The sequence below is a fragment of the Monopterus albus genome, unplaced genomic scaffold (assembly GCF_001952655.1).
Source record: "Monopterus albus unplaced genomic scaffold, M_albus_1.0 scaffold306.1, whole genome shotgun sequence".
Classification (NCBI taxonomy): Eukaryota; Metazoa; Chordata; class Actinopteri; order Synbranchiformes; family Synbranchidae; genus Monopterus; species Monopterus albus.
Genome location: NW_018128186.1, coordinates 599,890 through 609,994, shown reverse-complemented (window position 1 = coordinate 609,994; position 10,105 = coordinate 599,890). Strand labels below are relative to the sequence as shown.

Below are 10,105 nucleotides of genomic sequence, written 5' to 3'. Positions count from 1 at the left end.
CCCACACACACATTCACACCTACTTGTTTTACCTAGCAAAGCCATTCAGGTATCAAAATGTTCAGCTCTTCAAGGACAGTCATTTCTAAACTTCATACATTTTAAATATTTAGCTTTATTTTGACAATCTTGCCCCATTCAAATGCATGGGAATCCTCTACTTCAGCAAACTTTCAGCTATTTCAGGTATCAAAATGTTCAGCTCTTCAAGAACATTCATGCTTGTCTTCAGGATTTTTGTAAACCTTATGCCTTTGAAATATGTAGCTTTATATTGAAAGTTTACCCTGATTCAAATGAATGGGAAAATTCTACATCATACTTTGTTATTTCAGGTATCAAAATGTTCAGCTCATCAAGGACATTCAAGCTTCTATTCAGAATTTTTCTAAACTTCATAATTTGTAGACTATTTAGTTTTATTCTGAAAAATCTTGCCCCATTCAAATGAATGGGAAAATTCTACTTCAGCATACTTTCAGCTATTTCAGCTATCAAAATGTTCAGCTCTTCAAGGACATTCATACTACTATTCGGAACTTTTCAAAACTTCATACATTTTAAATATTCAGCTTTATTTTGAAAATCTTGCTCCATTCAAATGAATGGGAAAATTCTACTTCGGGATACTTTCAGCTATTAAAATGTTCAGCTCTTCAAGGACGTTCATACTGCTATTCAGAATTTTTGAAAACTTCATACATTTTAAATATTCAGCTTTATTTTGAAAATCTTGCCCCATTCAAATGAATGGGGAAATTCTACTTCAGCATACTTTCAGCTATTAAAATGTTCAGCTCTTCAAGGACATTCATACTACTATATTCAGAAGGTTTCTAAACTTCATACATTTTAAATATTCAGCTTTATTTTGAAAATCATGCCCCATTCAAATGAATGTGAAAGTTTTACTTCAGCATACTTTCAGCTATTTCAGCTATCAAAATGTTCAGCTCTTCAAGGGCATTCATACTAATATTCAGAAGTTTTCTTAACTTAATACATTTTAAATATTTAGCCTTATTTTGAAAATCTTGCCCCATTCAAATGAATGGGAAACTTCTACTTCAGCACACTTTCAGCTATCAAAATGTTCAGCTCTTCAAGGGCATTCATACTACTATTCAGAACTTTTCAAAACTTCATATATTTTAAAAATTCAGCTTTATTTTGAAAATCTTGCCCCATTCAAATGAATGGGAAAATTTTTACTTCTTCATACTTTCAGCTATTTCAGCTATTAAAATGTTCAGTTCTTCAAGGACATTCATGCTACTATTCAGAACTTTTCAAAACTTCATATATTTTAAAAATTCAGCTTTATTTTGAAAATCTTGCCCCATTCAAATGAATGGGAAAATTCTACTTCAGCAAACTTTCAGCTATTTCAGCTATCAAAATGTTCAGCTCTTTAACTGAAATGACTTTTGGATTTCTGTACATGGTGATCCAAATGTAAATGTTCTTTTGCTAGAATGGCAGACTCCTTCCCTTCTACATATTTCAAGCTTCAGTGTGTGCTAACTTGCTCAGTTCCTATCATGTGAAGTACATACCAGCACTGCGAAGTGGCTTTTTATCCGTCTTGGGCTTCAGGACTGTTGTTGATGAGCTGGCCTCTTCTGATTTCTGCAGTTAATCAGATACTACAGTGAAGGACTGGAGCCATAATCACACTGAAGTGCGTTAATGTTATTTGCCTTGGTTAACAGCCTTTACAACTGTGGATCAATAACTATTTCATAAAATCAAGTAGTTATCTTACTGCAGAGAGAGGGATGTTAGTGACAACAGTTGTGTGATCAACTATACAGTGCCTTGCAAAAAGTATTCATACCCCTTGAATTTTTCCACATTATGTCATATTATAACCACAAACTTAAATGTATTTTATTGGGATTTTATGTGATAAATCAACACAAAGTATCACATAATTGTGAAGTGGAAGGAAAATGATACATATTGTTACAAATAAAAATCTAAAAAGTGTGGTGTGCATATGTATTCAGCCCCCTTTACTCTCATATCCCTAAATAAAATCCAGTGCAACCAACTGCCTTCAGAAGTCATCTAATTAGTAAATAGAGTCCACCTGTGTGTAATTCAATCTCACTATAAATACAGCTGTTCTGTGATGACCTCAGAAGTTTGTTAGAGAACATTAGTGAACAAACAGCAACATAAAGACTAAGGAACACACCAGACAGATCAAGGATAAAGTTGTGGAGAAGTTTAAAGCAGGATTAGGTTATAAAAACATATCCCAAGCTTTGAACATCTCACGGAGCACTGTTCAATCCATCATCCGAAAATGGAAAGCGTATGGCACAACTGCAAACCTACCAAGACATGGCCATCCACCTAAACTGATGGGCCGCACAAGGAGAGCATTAATCAGAGAAGTAACCAAGAGGCCCATGGTAACTCTGGAGGAGCTGCAGAGATCCACAGCTCACATGGGACAGTCTGTCCACAGGACAACTATTAGTCGTATACTCCACAAATCTGGCTTTTATTGTAGAGTGGCAAGAAGAAAGCATTGTTGAAAGAAAGCAGTAAGAAGTCCCGTTTGCAGTTTGTTACAAGCCATATAGGGGACACAGCACACGTGGAAGAAGGTGCTCTGGTTAGATGAGACCAAAATTGAACTTTTTGGTCTACATGCAAAACACTATGTGTGGCGGAAACCTAACACTGCACATCAACCTGAACACACCATTCCCAGCGTGAAACATGGTGGTGGCAGCATCATGCTGTGGGGATGCTTTTCTTCAGCAGGGACAGGGAAGCTGGTCAGAGTTGATGGAAAGATGGATGGAGCTAAATACAGGGCAATCCTGGAAGCCACAAAAGACTTGGGACTGGGACGAAGGTTCACCTTCCAGCAGGACAACAACCCTAAACATACAGCCAGAGCTACAATGGAATAGTTTAGATCCAAGCATATTCATGTGTTAGAATGGCCCAGTCAAAGTCCAGACCTAAATCTTATTGAGAATCTGTGGCAAGACTTGAAAATTGCTGTTCACAGATGCTCTCCATCCAATTTGACTGAACTGGAGATATTTTGCAAAGAACAATGGGCAAAAATTGCAGTCTCTAGATGTGCAAAGCTGGTAGAGACATACCCCAAAAGACCTGCAGCTGTACTTACAGCGAAAGGTGCTTCAACAAAGTATTGACTCAGGGGGCTGAATACATATGCACGCCACACTTTTCAGATTTTTATTTGTAAAAAGCCTTGAACACGATGTATCATTTTCCCTCCACTTCACAATTATGCGATACTTTGTGTTGGTCTATCACATAAAATCCCAATAAAATACATTTAAGTTTGTGGTTGTAATATGACAAAATGTGGAAAAATTCAAGGGGTATGAATACTTTTGCAAGGCACTGTACAAGAACACATTCAAGCAGAGCAGATGCTGCTGGATTCTATACTAATCGAAAACGTACACTGACCATAAACTACATCTCACACAATGTACGTCAATTTCGGGACCTGCAAAGTACTGGCATCCTGCCACTAGATGGCAGTGTTTAGCCTTCTGCATTTAACCAGCAACTTCCTGACAAGTGGAAATGGCCCCATGGCCCTTGGCCCCCCCGACAACAATTAATCCCAAAATGTCCAAGAAGAGAAAGGTTGATGCAGAAGGAAGGCAATTTAACAAAAGGTGGGAAAGCGAATATATGTTTCTACTTCAAGGAGAAATCCTGTATATCTTTTGTGTCATGAGGTGGTGTCGGTGGTGTACTACAACATGCTAAATTTAGCCTTCAAGAAAAACAACAATTTGTCAAAGAATTAAAAGACAGACTGCAGCTGCAGCAGGAAATGTGCAAAAACGTTATGCTGGCTTGATGTTATTGTTGAGGAAAAATATGCTGAACTGAATTTTTCAAGGGCAGCATGGTGGCGCAGTGGTTAGCACCGTTGCCTCACAGCAAGAAGGTTCTGGGTTCGGGCCCGGGACCTTGCTGTGTGGAGTTTGCATGTTCTCCCCGTGCGTAAGGAGACGACAGCCCTCTCCCCTGAGCCACCGTCTGCATCGAGGCTTCTGTCTGTCGAGCATGGCCGCATAGTTAGTGCAGCAGCTTCCCCCAATTCAGCTAGAGTTCTCACACTGCTGTGTGTTTCTCTCTGCTGGCGTCTGTACTAACAGAACTGAGCTACGCTAAAGCTCATTTTATCCAATGTTATGCAGGTGTGGCAGAGGTCTGCTGCAGCCAGTGCTCATGTTAGCCACAGGTAGGCTATAGCTAATGTTAGCTGGAACCAACATCAGCAGCACACAGCCGTTCATCAGAGACCGTCTATTTAATAAACAAAAAAATAGCAAAATGCAGCACCTGCAGTAAGGATATTTTGTGCAAAAAGAAAGCCCCTCTAACACGAAGTTTTTACTTCAACACCACATGAATCTGAACAAATTCGCTGTGCTTGATGTGCTGTGGTCTCCTGGCGAGTACCACCCCAGGTACAGCTAATGTCAACATTAGCGTCTCATGCTCAGCTGCAAGGCACAGATGAGCTCTCCTTTTATATTTACAGTAAACAAATGTCTACAATTTCTGTAATACATCAGTGTTGTTTGAAATCTTAATTTAATTTTAAAACATCCACAACAGCAATTAAATTAAAACAGCTATGGTAAACAACAGATAAAAAGTTAGGTGATTAATACTGAAACTCACATGAGAACTTTTGGCGGTTCCTTTGCAGCTCTTTCACTCTGCCACATTTCTATTTTCTGTCTCCTCTTCTCTTCTTCTTGCTGTTAACATAATAGATCACACATTCAGTTCAGCTCTGACATCATGGGGAGACGATCATTCTTCTTTAAATCATTTCTATTAAACTACTGCACCTGTCTCTGTTTTTCTCTGAAGATGGCTGCTTTGGCATCAAGTTCCTCTTGCATCTTTCTTCGAGCTGCCTCCATGGCTTCTTGTCTTCTTGCCACTAAAGCAGCATCTTAATAATAACAACAGTTCAATGATGACATTTAAGCTTCACTAAAGAATAGTGAATCGGAATTTACACTTATCTAATACCCAAAAAATAATTATTTCAAAGGTATACAAAATGTGAAAACCTTACTGTGGGAATCTGTGATGGACATTTTTGCTATTTTGTTACATTTCATAGACTAAATAATTAAACAGTTTCAGTTTTTCCTCGGTTTTCCCACAGTTACTAGTCATGGAGCAGGCAGAGTGGGACAACGGACTGACCAAAGAAATGAGATTACATTTGGGTCACAGTAATGAACCTGTTGAACTGTTTTCCCAGAGTGACAGCCTTCTCATGTACAAATGAGGTATTGTTTTGCACATAAACTGGGGATTGCTTTTGAATACTTCACTGTATTGAGAACTGCAACAGTGTTTCAGAAAAATGTTGAAAAAACCTGTAATTAAAAATAATAATAGATTATTTAATGAGAAAGTTGTCTTTATTTATGTCATCAGAATTAGCTCAAATGTCCACAAACAAAGACACTGATCTGACAGCCATGTGCTAAATATCTCTCTCCACAACTGAGTGAAGCACAAGTGTCTGTGCACAAGAAATAAAATACAGGTTAGAGGCAAGAATGGCACCTCTGCACGCAGAGCTAAAGTCAGGAGCCCAAGTATTTAGACAAGGACAATTTTTGTAATTTTGCCTCTGCACAGCACCACAGTGGATCTGCAATGAAGTGGTCAACAACGTTTTAGAAGTGTAGACTATCAGCTTTAATTCAAGGGGTTTCACAAACATTACATTAACTGCTTAGGAATTACAGCCATTTTTATAAATATTCCCCCATTTTCAGAGACTCGAAAATATCTGGACAAATTAACGATAACAGAGATTTAAGATTTTTAATACTTGGATGCAAATCTTTTGTAGTCAATGACTGCCTGAAGTCTGGAATCATCAGATGCCAAGTTCCCTCCTTTGAGCTGCTTTGCCAGGCCTTCAGGTGCTGCCTGTTTGTGAGTCTTTCTGCCTTCAGTTTTGTCTTTAGTAAGTGAAAAACATGTTCTTCATGTGCTTGAGGACAGGTGACTGACTAGGCCACTGAAGAATATTTCATTTCTTTGCCTTGAGAAGCTCTTGGGTTGCTATTGCTACACGTTTTGGGTCATTACCCATCTGTACTGTACTATCAGTTACGCAGCACTTGGCTGAATGGGAAGGAGAGTCCCCATTCCCTTATTTTAACATTCCTTGGCCCTCAATCCTTGCTCGACCCAGAAGGAGCAAGGAATGAGGACAGGGGACGATGCCCGGAAGAGCTATAATTTAGCTTTAATTTGAATTGAAACCAAGGATACATGAGCAAATCCTTCGCAGAAGACTGGAAATCAGTTTGCCATTGGACACATGAAGGATCAAAGGAAAGGCGTCTATAGTTTTGGCCTTCCCAGCTGCATACATGAGGGTTAAAATATCAGAAACCCCTCTAAATACAATGTAGTCCAGTACAACACCACTTTTAACTGTGACCTCAGTCGCATTTTATACATTTGAGCTCATTGTTGTATTTTATACAACAATGAGCTCAATAATAAACATAATTTAATGACATTTCACCAATTTAATGAAATTTATTACGTCACCAAAAACTGAAACAATGTTAAGGTGGAAGTGTTGCACTGACGTGTACACAGTTGTACAGGTGTACCTAATAAAGAGGCTTCTGAGTGTATACGGAATGTTAGCATTATTGTATTACAGGGGAACTTTAAGACAAACAATATTGGAAAAAGTAACACTGAAGTGTTGTTTAATGCACTGTACTTTATAGTAGTTAAAAAAGCTAAAAGAAAATTGTCTATTTGTTACCAAAGCATTTATTAGTGATACAGTTAGGAGAAAATGTGCTGTGTTGCATAGGATTTAAGTGGTGTGCCTATATTTCACCTAAAGTTCCTAAAGGAGAGCCACCATGACTCGCTGTGAAAGAGCAGCTGAAGGACCAACTCCCATCTCCTCACAAAGTGCAGAGAACAGTCGCGCTTTAAGGGGTCAGGTTTTAGAGAAATTGGCCACTGTCACAACCTCTGTCAAAACCTCATTTAATTCAGTGCTGAGCTGCCTTGACACTAGCGCTTCCCTGTGAGTGACACAGTGTGTCCACTGCTCATTTGGCGTGACCCTCTTGATTAGTGCCTGCAGCTCTTTCCTTTTCCCTACTGCGGTCTGTGCGCCATCTGAGCAAAAGCCCACACAGTTCTCCCATTACAACTTCTGCTCTGTGAGGTAACTGTCAAGAATCTTGAAGCACTCATCAGCTGTGGCTCTAGTTTGGACGTACTTGCAAAACAGCAAACTCAGTCACTCAGAATTCACAAAGAGGACATATGAAATAAACAAATGGTCATTACTGCTGTCAGTAGCCTTGTGCACTTGTAATGCAAAACGTGTGTCTTTGAGTTTTTCTACAAGTTGATCTTCAAGAACACCTGAAATGCCACGTATACGTCTTGCAGCTGTGTCGTTTGACAGGGGGACAGCTTTCAGTTTTGCAGCACCTGTCTCATCAAGCATAACTGACACCATCTCTACAGCAGCAGGGAGAATGAGCTGCTCAGCAACCGTGTGTGGTTTTTTGCACTGGGCAATTCTGTATGCAACTTTGAATGAGGCCATTTATGCTTTGCTCTTCACTGATGCTGATTTTACCATGCGATTTTACTGCTGATGAGATTCTGCCAGTTTTCTCTGAAAGACATTGAGCATCTTATTGACATGACTAGGGTGTGTTGTCTGTCTTCTTAATTTGTTGTCTCATGCTGTCTGCTGCCAGCAGTTTATGACACAAAACAGACATGGTTTGTCTCCTCTGGCCCCACCATCCCCACTGTGAATCCAAGAGCAAGATAGGCCTCATCCTAGTTTCCTTCCGGCTGGCTTTTTGGCTGATTAGGCCCTTGTTTTTTTTTTGTGGTCCATTTCACAAACATATGCAGTGCCATTGTTATGCCCACTACGTACACTACTGTCTCTCTGTGTGAAGGTTTGTTTATACTGTTCTGCTGCAGTTAACAACCCAACCTTAGACTGTTATTTTCATACTATGGTTCTGCTTTTTCCTCCTGATCCCCTAACTGATGCTGTTTGAACTTGCATGCATTAATGACCCCATTGTTTGTGTGTGGTTGTTTTGTTTTGAGCATATAATCTTTATTATTTATATGATGCCCAAGTGCATCTTTTTACAAAACCTGATGGATCCTTACAGGAGACCAAATGGACATTTCTATGTACAGGAAGCATTTAAAAATACTACCAGTTCTCTAATGATTAAAACCTTACTGAAAATCTGCAAGACAGACCTGAAAAACATCCAAGCCTATCTTTAATCATCTGACCTCAGACTTGTTAACTTTGTATCAAATGTATCAACAAGTAGTAGTAAATAATGGTGCTAACCTTGTGGGGGTGAGATGTGGTAGTTCTGACTGGATCTCCTCTTTCCCAGGTGGTGGATGAGCAGGTAGAGCAGCACAGTCAAAACCAGGAGGTACCACCCATACTGGGACAGAAGTTCCCCTGCTGTAAGAGACAGGACAAAACATATGTTTCTTGTTATAAAACAACGGTTGGTTATGAAGATACTGTGTGTGTGTGTGTGTGTATGTATACACACACACACACACACACACACACACACACACACACACACGCGCACACACACACACACACACACACACACACACACACACAAACAACCCACAAAGATTTGTAAGGATTTATGAATAAAAATCTTTTCAAAGTGCAGGATTCTGCTTTGGATGACGTCTTTATGAGTTGAGTGATACATAAAATCAACACAGAAAATGTATGATGTGGTATTTGTGTGTAACAGTATATTTTGTTAAGATAGCCATGTCACAATTATTCACCCCTATATAATATTGTTTTTTTTTTTAGCTTTCTGACAGTTTTTATGGCCTAAAGTGGAGCTGAAACATCATTAAGCCTTTGAGAACTCTATAACGATCCTTCATTTGCTTTAGCTGTGATGCATTTATAAACCCCGACCATGAAGGTTTTCAAGGTGAGTTGCAATCATGGGAAAGACAAAAGAGCTTCCACAAAAGCTGATAGAAGAGATTATTTCATCACATCTGAAGGGCCTTGGGTATAAGAAGATTTCCAAAAGATTTAACATCCCAAGAGACACCACTGGGAGCATTATAAGGAAGTTTAAAATTTATGGAACAGCTGCAAACCTGCCTGGCCATGGAAGAAAGCCCACAATTTCATCAAGGGCCCCCTTAGCAACTTAGTCAGGACAGCTAAGAAAAACCCCAGTGTGACTGCAAGACAGCTACAGGATGACATGATGAAGGCTGGTACAAGTGCTTCAGTGGCAACTATAAGACGTGCACTGAATAAACAAGGACTTCATGGCCGGACCCCAAGACGCACTCCACTCTTGACCACAAGGAACATCAACAGTCGACAAGAATATGCCAGGAGAAATTTGGATAAGACTACAGAGTTCTGGGAGACAGTTCTATGGACTGATGAAACCAAACTGGAACTTTTTTGGACATATGGACCATCGGTATGTCTGGCATGCAAAAGGCCAGGCTTATGACCCACGGAGGTGGGTCATTGATGATGTGGGGCTGTTTTTCTGCAGCAGGAACTGGCCATCTTGATTGTGTACCTGGCATCATGGATTCCCAGAAACACCAGGTAATTTTAAAGAAGAACGTGATGCCTTCTGTTGACAAATTAAACCTCGGTGATCATTGGATCTTCCAGAACAACAATGATCCCAAGCACACCTCCAAGTCAACCAAAGCTTGGTTGGGGAAAAGATGCTGGAGCATCCTGGAGTGGCCTTCTCAGTCACCAGATTTAAATCAAATTGAAAATCTTTGGTGGGATTTGAAGAAGACAGTTGCGGCGCAGAAGCCGTCAAACATCACTGAGCTAGAGGCTTTTGCACGTGAAGAATGGGCAAAGATTCCAATCAAGAGGTGTAAGAAGCTTGTCAGCACTTATCGAAAACGTTTGTTAGAAGTTATGAAAACTAAAGGATGCTCCACAAGGTACTGAAGCTGTGGGTTGAATGATTATATATATATATAT

The 10,105-nt window shown here is 39.7% G+C and overlaps 1 protein-coding gene across 1 annotated transcript in view; it reads right to left on the bottom strand.

Moving 5' to 3' along the window:
- The window catches only part of selenos (selenoprotein S), a 20,181-nt gene that overhangs the window by 9,028 nt on the left and 1,048 nt on the right, over positions 1-10,105 (bottom strand). The window contains 4 exon segments of the mRNA XM_020623634.1: positions 1,557-1,659; positions 4,710-4,781; positions 4,875-4,981; positions 8,432-8,554. Of these exon segments, the coding sequence (XP_020479290.1) occupies positions 1,557-1,659; positions 4,710-4,781; positions 4,875-4,981; positions 8,432-8,554 (405 nt within the window).